Source organism: Rhineura floridana, chromosome 9, assembly GCF_030035675.1.
Source record: "Rhineura floridana isolate rRhiFlo1 chromosome 9, rRhiFlo1.hap2, whole genome shotgun sequence".
In the NCBI taxonomy this organism is placed as follows: domain Eukaryota; kingdom Metazoa; phylum Chordata; class Lepidosauria; order Squamata; family Rhineuridae; genus Rhineura; species Rhineura floridana.
Genome location: NC_084488.1, coordinates 39,035,617 through 39,051,994, shown reverse-complemented (window position 1 = coordinate 39,051,994; position 16,378 = coordinate 39,035,617). Strand labels below are relative to the sequence as shown.

General features: G+C 39.3%; 1 protein-coding gene across 3 annotated transcripts in view; it reads right to left on the bottom strand.

The window, feature by feature from the left end:
- Positions 1 to 2,544: 2,544 nt before the first annotated feature.
- MTNR1A (melatonin receptor 1A) overlaps positions 2,545 to 16,378 on the bottom strand; it is a 107,493-nt gene continuing 93,659 nt past the window's right edge. For 2 of the 3 annotated variants that reach the window (XM_061583903.1, XM_061583904.1), the window contains one exon: positions 3,227 to 7,181. In XM_061583903.1, the coding sequence (XP_061439887.1) occupies positions 6,313 to 7,181 (869 nt within the window). In that variant the 3' untranslated portion in view covers positions 3,227 to 6,312. Of the gene's footprint in view, positions 2,906 to 3,226; positions 7,182 to 16,378 lie in introns of those variants that run through there. The other variant, XM_061583905.1, reaches the window with a different exon arrangement.

Genomic DNA, 16,378 nt, shown 5'->3' with positions numbered 1-16,378 from the left:
GAACGTTTTGAAGTTAGATGTTGTTTTGCATCCTGAAAGTGTCTGTGTGGGAACGCAAATCTTTGTGTGGTATATTCTTGGCTTATGTTGTTGTCCTTGTTATCTTAATGATTATTGCCTCTTCTGACTTGCTGGTATTTATCTCGTTACTGAATTTCTAGTTTCACTGTGATGTTAAATTGTTAAATAGTTAAATTGTAAGCTCTAATAAACTAATGATGTGATTCAGACCCATTTACACTGCTCAGATGACTAATTACCCTCTTTTGGCTTAGAAAAGGGACCATTTCACTAGTTCATAAAATTTGCTGAAGTCTAGGCTGGAGATAAATTCACAGTGGCAAGTTACCAACAGAGATGCCTGAAGAAATCTACTTCTATGAATTCCAATCCAAACTGACTTGATTCACACCACCCAGATGAATAAATGGCTCAGAATGTAATTATCCTTCAAATTTTATTTATTTGTTTATTACGTTTATACCCCGCCTTTCTTTTCATAATTGAATCCCAAGGCAGCTTACATATGGTTCCCAGGCAGACTCCCATCCAGGCACCGACCAGACCTGACCCCGCTTAGCTTCAGCAGGGTGCTGGCCTCATGTGCCTTCAGATCATAGCCTGGGACTTCTTTGAATTTTGTTATCTAGTTCTTGGCTCAAAGAGTGTACCAAAATACATTTTAAGATGCATACATTTGGAGCAAGCACATCTAGGCTGCAATACTATGGCTCCTGAGAGGGCATTGGATACATCATCTCTTCCTCTGTAATGTTAAATCCTTCCTCTCCACTCCTGCCAGAGCTCCAATGTGTTAGTGCAGCAAAACAAAAAAAAAGGAACTATGTTGGGCAGATCAGGGGCATGCTAGGGGAGTACTGGGCCTGGAAGAAATTTAGATATGTTCAGGAGTGTGCGCTAATGTGTTGTATATAGTTCCAAGTTGAATTCAAAGTTCTGTTTTTGACCTATAAAGCCTTATACTGTACAGCTCAGGACCCCAATACTTCAAGGACTGCCTCTCCCCATATGAACCAACTCAGACCCTGCATTTGGCATCTGAGGCCCTTCTTTGTGTGCCCCCTCTGAGGGAAGTGAGGAGTGTGGCAACATAAGAATGGGCCTTCTCAGTGGTGCCTCCCCACTTATGGAATGTTGTTCCCAGGAAGGCGCACCTGGCACCATCATTATCTATTTTTAGATGCCAAGCAAAAACATTTCTCTTCTCCCAGCCACTTGGCTCCTCATTTTGGAGGGTTTTTGCTGTTGTAGCCTCTTTTAGAGTGGGGGTTGTTCCACCGCTGTTATATTTATGTGTTTTTAACTTTTTATTTTGTTTGTTTTCATATTGTTTTTAAGTTTTTCATTGATTGTAAGTCGCTTTGGGTTCACTTTTGTGAAGAAAAGTGATTAACAAATTTAATAAATAAATAAGTAAATAAAATCCTACCGTGCTCATTTACACCTAAAGGAGCTGTGTTGGTTGCCAGTACGCTACCAAGACAGGTGAAGGATTTGTTTTCAACCTGTAAAGTCCTGAACAACTTGGGATCAACTTACCTGAAGGAGTGCCTTTTTCCATATCAACGTGCCCAGTCATTATAATAGTTGGACAAGGCCTTCTTGGTTGTGTCATGCTCTGCAGAGACTCATTTGGCAGTGATCAGGAGGAGAGCGTTTCAGCAGTGTTGCTCTTTTTGTGGAACCACCTCCCTTCTGAACTGAGTCTAGCTCCTATGTTAATATAAAGTTTGGCACTTTCTGAAACCACATTTGCTCACTGACACCTTTGCTGGCTTTAATGGTTGTTTTCTTTAGCTGCTGATTTATTCTGAATTTTGTCATTTTATTGGACTTTGTGTACACCAGCTGGTTATTATGCATGAAAGGTGGTATAGAAATATTTTAATAAATAAATAATAAAATAAACAAGGCTACTCACTCACAAGTTAGAAATGTCCTGAATGCAGTTTGGGCGGGTGTTGTGATGTAGTCTTTAAGCCTTCTTGTAGTTTGTTGTTTTTATATTTATGTACTCTCTTAAAAGCAGCCATCGCAGAACATTTCATATGCCAAAACGAAAAGGAGACAATTACCTCCCACTATCAAATGTCTTGGATCAGCAAGCTATGATTTCATCATGCTTATGACAAGTCAAAGGTGTTTTCCTGAGCACCCTGATCCATAATAATAGCACGAGCTAAATGCCTGCTGTTCTCAACTAATAAGGAAGAAAACGGGATAACAGCACACTGAGCACAAGTTGATGAAATAGGAAGCAACTGGTCCAGCAACCATTCAGAATGCTTCAATGCTCTTTGTTACAAAAAAAAAAATATGCACAGATGAGGTTTTCTGATCTGAAGAATGCCATTCAGTTGTAACTTTGGGACAGTGTGCCATCTATGCTAAAATGGACACATTTTTTTACACACAAAAAATGATGTCAGGGTAATGGTTCTTGACACCCCAACAGACATTTCAGTGAAGCTGTGTACTGAAACCAGATACTGTAGCATCTCAAAGATGTATTTGGACTAGAAGCAATGAGCACTAGGACTAGCACAAGTACCCTTGGGGTTCACACATGTGAGCTGCAGGTATTACAACAGACTTGGCTCTTATTAAAAGCCCTATTTCTTGAAACACCCTATGCCATATTAATGTCAGTCACTCAGAGCCAATTCAAACATAATAAGAAAAACACTGTCCTAGGAAGATTGTACCACTACAGGCTGCAATGGTTTGAATTGCTTATAATGGACAAATTAGAGTTGTTATGCACACAGATGACAGGATGATTTCTTGGAAAATGGGTTCCCATTTCAAGCGTAAGCTGATTCGAGAAAGGAGACATGTAAAAGGCCTGCTAGATTCCATCATGTGTTTATATAGATGCTGACCCCTAAAAAAAAATTAAAACAAATTTAAAGCATGTTCAAAAAGGTGATACATAATTTATAATATATTCTGTGCAATACTTTGAATGAATTTGATTTCTGACAGCTCTGAAAAGAGAATATGTAAGTGAATAGTTAATGAAATATGGGTTAATGTATTGATCTTTTGTAACTGAAAAATCTTCAAATGGGAAAGTAGTTAAAAATAACTCAGGATTTTTTAAAAAAAGAAATCCATTAGTAGGTCATATGCATTAACTGGGAGCCATTTTTTAACATACACTCAAGCAAAGAAAATAGAATATGTCTTTAAAAATTATTGTTCTATTTAGCAGGTTGTTAACATCACCAACATGCATACTTTCTGGGGATTTATATTTAATACAAATATTTTAAAATATCAGATCTAAAAATGCTAACCATTTTAATAACTGACCTTTTCTCCAAAATATTGGCCTTTTGCAATATATATATATTGCACATAGCAAACAATAGTTTCACAATTATAATAAAATATCTATTTTTTAGGCTGCCATCCTATACTCCCCTACATGAAAGCAAATCCCATTGAACTCAACAGGGCTTAAGACATGAATATGATTGCACTGTTAGTTCCTCCAATAACCTACATGACTGATATATGCTACTCTGAGCATGTCCATTTTCTTCTTCAATTTCATCTACCAGTTTGTACAGGGGAAGGGAAAAAACAACTCTTTTTAAAAAGATACTAAATATTAATCAGGCTACTGAAACTACATTTAAGCTACTTTGTCAGATACATTACTTTATTATTAATCATAATATTGTTTAAGTAAGGCAAGATTTTGGTAAGAATTTAAGTAGTGTATTTCTTTTATATTATTAAAATCAGATGGTCTGGCATATTGTTCTGATATCACTACATACAAAGCAATGCCAATACACAACTAAGCATCCTCTAAGGATGGAATCTTAGTGAAGGAAGCTGTGATATAGAGTTTGCTTGGTCAGTCATACCACATGATGTCACGATAGGAGAGCACTGATTATTTACACAGTGGTTTGATTGGTAAGAATGTAAACAATGGTGAGTCAAATGTCTTGAGAAATGCATTGACCAGCTTCTTCAGACCTAGAAAGGTTGCTGTTAATTCCCTTGCAAACTTAAAGTGAGCTAAAAACAACATGATGCTCTTGTTTTAAGACAAAACACCTTTTCAGTTGTATGTAGCAGTTATCAAGTATGTATGACTTGCTGCAAGAGCTACATTAAATTGTACAGTAACATTATGCCTCAGGACATAGATGTTTTTGATTGCATTCCTAGATCTTACAGAGCTCTGTAGAATATGATGAATATTTAGTGCTTTAAAATGTATTGTATCTAAAGTGTTGGAAACCAAATATTTGAGATTATATTATATAGAAGTGATTTGATCAATCTGTTTAGCTATAGTTAACAATTGCAATTTACAATAACAGAAGTCAAAATCCACCCCCCTTGCTGCCTGACCTAGAAATGGTTTGAACTAATATGGAGCACCATAGACCATACTTGAAGATACAGATCAGTGGGTGACTGAGGAATAAACTATATGTCACCTTAACTGCAGCGTTCTGCCCTTGAGTACAGATCCTTCACACACACAAACACAAATTGCCAGCATGGACCCCCAATCCAGTCTAGGACCCTAGCATGGGATTAAACCTTTCCCCCACACATACTGTGGCCCCAATCTGAATCAAGGATTTGATTTGTATTGCAAGAAAAAACTCCCATGTTTGTTTTGTTTGCCATGCAAATTACAGATGATGATGATGATGATTAGTACATTTATATTTAATCTTTTCTCCAAGGAGCTCGAGGTGGCATACATGGTCCTCCCCTTCTCCATTTTATCCTCCCAACAACCCTGTAAAATACGTTAAGCTGAGAGACAGTGAATGGCCCAGTCTAATCCAGACTAAGGACCCTGCCTTGAGAATTGGGGGTGGGGACCCTGTACTTGAGGGTAGAACAATGCAGTTAAGGTCATGTGTAGTTTGGCCCTAAAAAGTAAGGCTGTAATATTTTCCACTGAACGTAAGGACATTTTTAAACATATTAATATATCCAATAGGAAGTAGAATCTGAAAGAGAAAGTCATGTTGTGCTGGTGTCTTGCTTGCAGGCTTCACAGATGCATCCAGTTGGCCACTGTGAATACAGGATGCTGGATGGATGGGTCTTTGGACTGATCCAGCAGGGCTCTTATGACTTGGTTTAATCAGTTAACCTCTCATTTATCAAAGTGTCAGTAACTGAAAATTATCTGTTTGCATACACCTGTGTTTCATATGGCTTTTTTCTTTATCAGCCTAAAAGAAAACAGAAATTTGTGGGACAGCATGAATCTGGAAGTTATAACTAGAAGTCACAGATTCTTTCTCCAACAGCTAGTTCTGTTTTCATCTGTTGACTGTCCTCTAGGTATTTATAGCAAAGAGATAGCAACAAAATCAATTTAGTATGCATATCTCTGAACTTAATACTTCATAAAGCTCATTTTACCAGGCAATAACCATATTATAACTGAGAAGATACTTCTATTTTTCTATTTTTGAAGAGAGGCTCAGTGGCCCACCTGACTCACCGTTCTTAATAAGGGGGCTTCAAAGGTCTTTCATCCTTGGTGACTTCAGTGTTCACTGTCAAATTTCCTCACACACACATGAGTGGCTATGTAGATTTTGTTGCTTATCAATCCTGGATAATTTAACGTTAGGGTTTCCCTATAATTTAATTTTTTTAATAACTTGCTATCCTATAGTTTACCGCTGTGTATACTCTGATAATTTACCAGTGCCACCTTGAACCTTTTGTAAAATTACTAGTTATATGTATTTATGCTGCTGCAGCATTTGGTTATAGTTTAGGAAGATTACGATGGTGCTTTTATTTCTTAAAAAATACAAGTAATATGTTTCTATTAGTTCCAATTCATCCCTAGTGCTTATCTAAACCAAACAACAGATTTACAACTATTTGTTCTTTAATTCTATAATAGCCTATATTTGTGTGTCAATGAATTACTGGGAATTGTTCAACCAAAGGGGGGAAAAACACTTAAATCCCATTAATTTCAAAGGGAGAGATTCACTACATGCTTAACTATCCCACTGGCATCAGTGGGGTCTGAGGTGCTTAACTTTGATAGGATCATGTCCACTGTACGCAACACATCATGTAGTGCAATAGGAGGATCTTTAAGTTAAAAACTGCTACTTTGGTTCAAAAATACTGTACATATAATCTCATCTGAGTGCATTTGCACGTTAGAGGATCAACTTTTCATTGCAGAGCCTGAACCACGAAGCTAACAAACAGATCTGACATTTGAGTGTTGTACATCAGAGTGTCTATAAATTGTCTGTAACAAGGTTTCTCTTTTCACACTGAGTCAACCTTCACTAAATTGTTGTTTGTGATCAGTGGTGAGGGCTTGCTTTTCATTCTGTCGACTGCATCATTTGAGCTGTCTTGGAAGAAAACTTTTGCCGTACAAATTGTCACAATAATTCGTTTATATTCTCGTCTGAAATTCTGGTTCAGAAGTCCATAAATGATAGCATTAAGGCAGCTGTTGAAGTATGCCATGTAGTAACTAGAAACAAACAACCACTCTGGAATCCTGGGAGTTATCGTGTCTGGGTTGACAGCCACAGCAAGGCCTATAAAATTCAAAGGAGCCCAGCAGACTGCAAAGAGTACAAACACCACAAACATGGTGACAAAGTTCCTAAAGTCATGTGGTTTTAGTTTGGGTTTGTTGTCAGGTTTAACTCTCCTCCGAACCTGAATAACTAAGATCCATATCCTCAAGTAGCAAAATGTCACAATGGCTATTGGGAGCATGAAATGGAAAAACACAACAGCAATTGTGTATGCAGAGCTCACCGATTGGGAGAAGGTACACGAGTAGATCCTGGAGTCATATTGAAGGGATCCGACAAAAAGATTGGGCACAATGGCAACAAATGTTAGGACCCAGATAAGAATAACATAGCACAAGGAGTTCTTGTCGCTGTACAGCTTGTCATACTTCAGGCTGTGGCAGATGTAGCAATATCGGTTAATAGCAATCCCAGTAATGTTGAATATGGATCCAATAACACTCAGGCCCATAAGAAACCCACTGATTTGGCAGTGGATGTATCCCAGGTTCCATCCATTGTGAAAGACAGATGTCAAGACCAAAGGGTATGGGTAGATTGCCACTACCAGGTCAGCAATGGCTAGGCTGACAACAAAGACATTGCCTGAAAAAGAAACATGGAAAAAGTGATCAATTAACTACTGTAGGGTTGTTGTGTTTTTTAACCAAACCACGTTCCAGTTGAACTCCCAACTTTATGCATCTCTTAAACAGCTCTTACACATGACAGAAATAACATATTTACATATGCAGCAGAGGGAGGCATCCAAGGCTTAAAAGGATACAGTGGGCTGTTTCACTTTGGGCTGCAGATATGGTGGGTGGGTGGGATATAATTTTTGAATGCTCCCCTATATTAAAAATGCATCGAGGGGAGAATATTAACTCACTCTCTGCTGTGCTAGTTTTCTATTTGCAGGGAAGTTGGGTGTTTGTTTACTTTTTGGGTATGGGTGTTTTTATATACGAGGGCATAACAAATCCTCACCACAACCTTCCTTCCTTCAATCTAATGTCATACAATATTTTCTCCCACCTTCTTCTGAGGCATGCAGAGATCTAGCCTTAGATGCTAAATTTCTAAGAACAGAAGTTCACAGAACCAGAGACTCATAGAGCTCGAAGGGGTCTTGTAGGCCATCTAGTCTAACTCCCTGCTTATTACAGGCAATTCAAACCTAGAGCATCTCAAGCTGCCCAGTCTCATCTTGAAAGCCTCCAAGCGAGGGAGAGCCCACACCATCCCTCTTGGTAACTAGTTCCATTATCAAACAGTTTTTACCATCAGGAAGTTTCTCCAACCAAAATCGATTTTCCTATAACAAGCACATTTGATCTAGTTCTCCCCTTTGGGGCAGCAGAAATCGAGTCCGAGTCCTCTTCTATGTGACGGCCATTTTAAGTATATGTAGAGTACAACGATGTACTCATCTCTTCAGTGTTCCTGTCTCAAGGCTAGACATATCCAGAACCTTCAACCAGTCAAGGCTGAAAGCACCTTGGACAGCTCCTTGAAAGGTCAGACTAAAGCCCAGAGCAGATCCACTGCCCCACTGACATCACAGCTACCGCTGCCTTCAACCTTTCCTCCCAGGACTTGTTTTCCATGCCACTGTCTAAACCAGGGGTGTGGAACCCGAGGCTCAAGAGCCAAATCTGGTCCTCCAAGCTTTTCTATCTAGGGATTCTCCTCAGGCTAGGTCCCTCCCCAGCTACATCCCATACTGGTACATTTTTGCTATCCTTGGGTGTTTCCCCCCCCCCAACTAGTATGTGTTCTTGAACTCTAATAAGCGTTTTGCAGGCCCTGGATGGAGGATAGAGAGGGGTGTGTGTAGAATCTAGCCTATTGCACAAAGGTAAAATGTTCATTTGTTGTTCTGCTTGCTTTTGCCTCTGGCCCCATCCACATCTGGCATGTAGCCTCTGGAGGGCTGGCCAAAGGTAATGTGGCACTCAGGCAGAAAAAAATCCTCCCCTCCCAGTCTGAATTCCCTACCCCACTCCTGGTCCAAATCCACAGTAGGTCAAACAAGTGAAGGGAAATCCCAGGGAAGTGAGGGAAATCCCAAAAGAAGGTTTTTTTTAAAAAAACAGCAGGCTTTAATTTTAATAAAATACTATTTCCACCAAGTGGTAGGCTATTACCAATAACCAACCTGTTATTAGATTGATTCCATAACACAAATCATCATTTAGGTAACCCCGTTCAACACTAGTTTTATCTCCAGTATAGCTTCCCTTGAAAAGTCAGGATAAATATTAGCTGGTAGTTCAAAACTGATGTGCACATATTACAGTTTGACTCAGTTCTTTTATCCATTCACACATTTTCCCAAGTGAAATTCTTTTCCTTTACTATGAAAATCCCAAGATCTATCTATCTATCTATCTATCTATCTATCTATCTATCTATCTATCTATCTATCTATCTATCTATCTATCTATCTATCTATCTATCTATCTATCTATCTATCTATCTATCTATCTATCTATCTATCTATCTATCTATCTGTCTGTCTGTCTGTCTGTCTGTCTGTCTGTCTGTCTGTCCTAAAAAACTGCTTATGTAACAGTGCTAATATTAAAAGAATAATCAGTGCAAACTCTGGGTGATGGTGCAATTAGATATTGTTGATAGCCCATTTGAAGATGTTGTAGGCAACCATGAAACAACGCTGACATTTAAATAAATAAATTGCTTAGATAGGTCCAGCCCAGGTTTTAGAATCCATCTCTAGCTACACACATATAACTAGTTGTACATAGTTACATATAACTACTTATATCAGAATGCAATCCTATGCATACTTACCTAAGACTAAGCTCCACTGAACTAGTGGAGCTCACTTCTGAGTAAATATACAAAGGATTGCACTCTCAGATGTGCCTTACATTTAATTAATTTAATTAAAATTAAAAGTAATGCCATGCAAATAGACACCAACCATTGCAGACCATCAGTATGCAAATTCCCATCTAGCTCCTGGCTCAGCTCTGCATGACTGGAGCTTGGTCAGGACACCAGCTTATAAACTTGCCCTCTAAAATGGCACACAGCAATGAAGAGATACAGAAACACTGTATGAATTCCAAGTATTCTTGGTAAGTTTTATTCTTTTTACAGTTGATATCATTTCCCTCTGATGTGAAATATCTATTTTAGAATCCAGGTTCTATATATAAGCCTAACTTGTACAAACAAAATCCATGTGCATATTAAGTTTTAATTATGTGACAGGGGCCTGTGGGATTTACTTCTGATTAACAAATTAAATCTGGTACTGTGGGTGGCCATACAAGAGAATGTGAATGGCTTCAAATCCAGAGTGTACATTTTGGCACACAGCACATGTACTGCAACATCTCTTCCTGTCTAAAAATAGGTCTTACACTTTTACATTATTTAACCATTTTCACAAGGCTCTGTTTTAGTAGCTCAGCCAAGAGAGTCGTATGCTGTGATAGCAGCAGTCACGTTAGTGGGTTAACTCAGCTGAGTGACTCTGTGGCAGGAGCTATAAGTGGACCTTGCCAGTTTGGCAGGAAATGATCTAGGTGGACTTGAGCAAGACTTCTAACAGAGCATTCCAATTCAGAGGAAGCCAGCAAATTGGTGCTGGCACAAGCAAAGCCAGTGTAAAGTTCTGCTGCATCCAATTGCCATTCAGGAATTTCTGGGTTGGCTGAACAACAGCTGAGCTGGGAGCTGCATGCACGAACCAGAAAGTAAAATACCCCTACCAGGGAGTAAGGCCTCTTCACTGACTTCTATTGTATTTATTTTCTTAGACCAGCCTTTTTCCTGATATAACTTTTGCCTAGACTAGGACCTGAAGGAGCACTCCAAACACGAGTTAGATTTGGCCTAAGTTCTCTCACCTTGGACCCTCCCCTGGCATGCCCCCAGAATGCCCCCTTTCAGGACTTTCGATGGCTTACAGTGGCTTCACTTATGCCAGTCTCATCTGAGCTGGCCGAGCCTCAGCTGAGCCAGGCTGAGCTGGGCTGAGAGATTTATGTTGGCATAGCCAGCTGAGCCAGGACCCAGCCGAATCAGCTGGAGGTCCACTGCATCCATCTCCCCACAGCCTGAAGTAAATGCGAGTTAGATTGTGCTCTAAGTAGTCAAGAAGCAGTGAGGCATTGTACAAAGAGAACTCACTAGGTTTGAGCATCTAATGCTGGAATTTGAGGACAGCACTAGGAGTTGGGTATCAAATATCTAAAGGTAAAGGTGTCCCCGCACTTATAGTGCGAGTTGTTTCCGACTTTTAGGGTGACGTCTTGCGACGTTTACTAGGCAGACCATATATATGGGGTGGGATTGCCAGTTCCGTCCCCGGCCTTTCTTTACCTCCCAGCATATGCCGGGTACTCATTTTACCAACCACGGATGGATGGAAGGCTGAGTGGACCTCGACCCCTTTTACCGGAGATTCAACTTCCTCTTTTCGTTGGAATCGAACTCCGGCCGTGAGCAGAGCTTCGGCTGCGTTACCACTGCTTACCACTCTGCTCCACGGAGGATCTTTATCAAATATCTATTCTTTATTAAATGATAAAATGCCTACTTCTTTTGCTGCAATGAAGGACAAATGTTTGAGGATACTTGGAGAAATGTTTGGAACAGACAACCAGTTAAATCAATATCTAAAACAGAGAGAATAGTCTAAAATGGATTTGTAGATGATATCTTACACCTTTGCCTCTGGCATATATTACTGGTTCTAAAGGATATAATTGCTGGAGCAGCTGTGGGAGCAGAGGTTCATATATGCATATGTGTTGGGATTGTCCCAAAATTGCATTGTTTTGGTCATTGGTTTTTACAGAAATTAATGTTGTCGCAAGTCAACATTGCTACTCCACAATTGGGTCTTCATAATATATGGGAGAGAGGGACTGAAGACTTAACATATATGTCTTTGATTTTTTTTCATGCTTCTGACAGCAAGGATGGAGCTAGCCAGAGGATGGAAATATAAGGATAGTCTTAACATGCGAGGCATAGACAAGCAGGCTACAAAGTATCTCCACATCAGAAAAACTGACTTTTGTATTAAAGCTAGCAAAAGGACAGGCTAAGCCACTGGATTTCTCTGCAGCTTGATGCCCATTTATAGATTATATTACATTACACAGACAATCCTTGGAAATGTTGCCAGCTTTTCTTTGGCTATGGGATAAACTTTAATTCTTCCTCTGCAGTTGGATATGTCAATTTTACTCTTTCAGCTTTGATTATTTGGATCTAAGAGACTCCATAGATTTCACATAAATTCATTGACAGTGAATATGGGGGTGGGAAAGAGGGTGCGAAATTATTTGCCTTACTTGCTTTACCCTATTTGCAGAGGTTCAGTACTGTATACTTCACCTATTGGGTGGGGTATTCTTTTTGATTTGTTTGTTATTTATGACAATTCCAAAATAAAAATGTATTATAAAAAGAAGTTCTGAGCAGTCAATCAAGATTTGATCAGCTTTTAAAGTCTGAGACCAGGAGACTATCCCAACATTCAAGGCCTCTAGGATCCTCAGAGCCCCAAGTTGCCTCTTACCTTTAGAGACACCCCTGGTGGGCACCCCTTGCATCACATGACCCACCTCTTGGGGATGGAAGACTCTGTTAATTTCGGTTTTCTCGGTTTTTCATTTTTCTAATGTTAAATTTGGTTTTCCACATTTCCGCAGCAATTTATGATTTTTCTTTTTAAAGAAATCCTCATTAAAATTCTTCTCGATTAGACTACTGTAATGCGCTCTATGTGGGGTTACCCTTGAAGACGGTCCGGAAATTGCAGCTGGTACAGAATGCGGCGGCACGCTTAATAAGGCAAAGCCGTTGCCGGGATCATGTCACCCCAGTGTTGATGGAGCTACACTGGTTGCCAGTTGTATACCGGGCTCAATTCAAGGTGTTGGTATTAACCTTTAAAACCCTAAACGGTTTTGGCCCAGTTTATCTGAAGGAATGCCTCCAGTATCACCAAATATGCCACCAAACAAGATCGACCTCACAAGACCTTCTCTCGGTCCCACCGGTGAAAACAGCTAGGCTGGTGCGGACCAGAGTGAGGGCCTTCTCGGTCGTGGCCCCCACCCTCTGGAACTTGCTTCCTTTTGACCTTCGACATGCCTCCTCCCTGATGGCTTTTCGTCGATCCTTAAAGACCTTGTTATTCAGGCAGGCCTACGGGATTTCTGGGGTGGGTTAGGCTATTATGTTGTATTACTAACGGGTGGTTTAGATGTATTGTTGTTTAATATGGTGACTGTTGTATGAATATGTTTTAAATTGTATTTTATATTGTGTAAGTCGCCCAGAGTGTCTGTTAAGTCAGACAGATGGGCGACTAACAAATAAAAATTTATTATTATTATTATTATTCAGCATTTTAATGCATATTTCTCCTAATAAACATGTTTTTGCAAGCAGTTGATCCCATTATAATGCATTTTTGTATGTTATTTCCTCTAATATGTTCAATTTTAAGCACACTTTCCCCTAATATATGCATTTTTGTAAACATTGCTTAGTTGTAGAATGACACCGCAAAATTTGGGTAAGTGCGAATTTCAACGGGTAACTGTATTTTGGTTCTCATGTTGCTTTGGAAAGTGTGGATTTGATACATTCGGCTTTAAATGTGAACTGAATTGAATTTCTGGCCCAGCCAAAGTTTTCTATCTTTTCTGTAGTATAGTGATCCCTTCCTGACTTCAGTAGCCCTTCTTACCACCCTTTCTGGCTCACCACTAGCCCCAGAACCTTGTCTGTTCTTCCCTTGTTCCCCATATTTCTTTCAGCCTTCTCTGAGGCAAAGCTGCTTCTTTTTGCCCCTTTCATTTCCCTCTTCTCTGCTTTCCTTGCCTGTTCTGCTTCCCTGTGTCTTTTCTCTGCTTTCCTTTTCTCCTTTGTTCCCCCTTGGTTCCTGGCTGCTAAATCCAGGACCTGCCTCCGACAGGCCCACAGCTCATCGTTTATACAATTGCAGTGAGCATCCTGAGGTTTCTAGCATCACATTGCTGCCTTCCAGATGCCCACCTGCATCACTTTCTGGTTGGACCAACAAAGGGGCAGCCCAGAGACTCCCTACGGAACACCACGCTCTCCTGACAATGTCTATGAAAAAAGTCAATAGCCATTCCTATGCTGTCCCAAGTTTTAAAAGTTTAAAACAGAGTTAAGGACGCCGAAGAAGCTTTTGGTAGCCTTGTAGATTTGTTCTAAGTACAAATATCTATGCTTTATGAATGTGACTACATTAGTGTCAGCCACATGACCGTATTAAAGATAATCATTACAAGAATACTGGACCTAAGGTACAAAACTGAGAGCAAAAACAGGATTGGAGGTGGGGAATATTGGTAGGTGATATTATGAAAGTACACAGTGCCTGGTGCTATTTAGATCCCAGTATTATTACTATGGCCCATTGCTTTGGCAACAGAGCCCATCAGATTGGGTGCTACATTTGTCCGTTATTAAGCTGGCAAGGATCCTTTGTGATCTTGATCTGACAAGGATCTATCATCCTTGACAGTCTACTTTGCATTGGACAAAGCAGGTCAGATCTAGGCACTGCACAATCTGCATCTAATTTTACAAAAATCAATTATTCACAAGTGAGCTGGGAACTCAGCTGAAGAAAAGAATGAGTTAAGTGACACAAATCCTTGAGATTTCTTTCATGGAACAAATTCTCAATCATCACTAAAGGCTTAGCAATAAAGCAATATGAACTTTTGTATACATTAGCATTTATGCTAGCAGGATGGAAGAACCTGCCAATTTTGGTTTCTCTCTGAATCGTCTTCAGTTTGCCCCATTCCTTTATCACTTTGTGATTTTTTTTCAAATTCTACACAAAGAAATTGTATTTTCATGCACATTTCTCATTATATACACGTTTTGCCTAATTAACACTTTTTGCAAGCAATTTCCCATAGTTCGATGGAGTACTACATGTTACTTTTACAAATATACACACTTTTGTGCACGTTTCCCAAATATATGCATTTTTGTTCACTTTTTTTGGTTGAAAAACTGCATCACAAAAGTCAGAGAAATGCAGATTTCAAAGGATAGCTTCATTTCAGTTTGTGTATTGGTTCAGGAAGTGCATATTATGTAGGTTTGAATTCAAGTGCACACAGAAACAAATTTCTCCCCCATCTCTATATGCTGGTATACTTTTCAGGTTTATTCTCCGCCTCTTTTTTTTTTTTTTTGGCAACTTTAGAATGGGAACGTTTTCATTTGAATGAGGTCCAGATTTTCAGGTTTGCAAGACACTATGAGCTAAAATGCATTTTGAATTCTCCTGGGTGTTCTGAAAGCTTCGGATGCCAGCAACTGCTGGCAATGTATTACCACTAATTTCAATATCTGCAATAATCACTGACAAACAGCACAATTTAATTGTGGTCTGATAGATATTTGAAGTACTGTGCACTATATAAACCTTAATCTGTTATAGTCAAGATGAATAGTTTATTGTCTTTCTTAGTTTATCTCAGCTATTCATTTTGGAAGAATGTAGAGAATTCCACACCTGTGTAGATTTTTTGTATTTGCTACCAATATGGAGATGCCCACTGTTACTAAGACAACACTGTGTTCTCTCTCATTCAGCTTGACTACATGTGATACTCAGTGGCAGGATTCATTGCCCTAACACACACATACATACACACACACAGTCTTGTACTTGGTGTTGCTCAGAGATTCTTAAGAAACGGGAAAAAAGTATTTTTAAATCAGTGGTTAAAATCACTACAGGTTCAGTCTGCCATATTGATTCAAAATGTCCAATTACATCCAAACATAGATGAAAACCTGCTCCTGGATCTCAAGAACCTTGAAGCAGATTTGGTTATAATATCTTAAGGTGTCCAAATACATAGTGAACAGACAAAAACTTCCCAAAATATACAGTAGATAATGCATACTGAGCTTAGAGACAACACTTAACTTGAATAAAAAGAGCAGCAGGGTGATGTTAACTCTTTATTTTTCTGCCGTTTGTCTACCAAAATCACTCCCTCAGCTGTTTTCCAACTCATGGGGGGAAAGGCCAAAAAATATTTTCAAAAATAGACCTGTTTACAAAACATGTCAGATATAGGAATGCCTGGAAAGAGACAGGATTGCTGTTGCCATTTTGCTCTGACCTACATGCATTCAATAGTGTTTGTGAACAAATCTGCATGCACAGGGTCTCCTATAGGACATAGTAAGTAAGTAAAGTTTAATGTTGTAACCACAAGTCATAACATAAACATACAATAACATACTATAAAATACAACAACATTCAAGCAATAAAATAAAATTATACAATAAGATAATGAAAAAACATTAAAAATATGAGGAAAAAAAGGATTACAACAAGCTAAAACCAGTGTTACAACTAAGAACTTAAGTATTTCTTTCTAAGTTTGAGTGAGAGCAGGGCAAAAGTAGCGACTTGGTTGCTAACAGTCGGAAACACATCTGCAAGAAGATAGTTCAGTTTTTCGACATCAGAACCCTTAAGTTCATCCACCATTAGTAATTTGGGCCTGATCACATTGTAAATTGGACAGTGGAGGGCATAATGGATAACATCCTCCACTTGACCAATGCCACAAGGACAGAGGCGTTGTTCGACAGGGAGCTTACGAAACCTCCCTTCAAGATATGCAGAGGGCATGGTCTGCAGGCGAAGGGATGTTAAAGCCCTTCTCAGTGGCGCACTGGTTATGTTAACCAGATATTAAGAAAGCCTTCTGTGTTTTTTATAATGATAGTACCA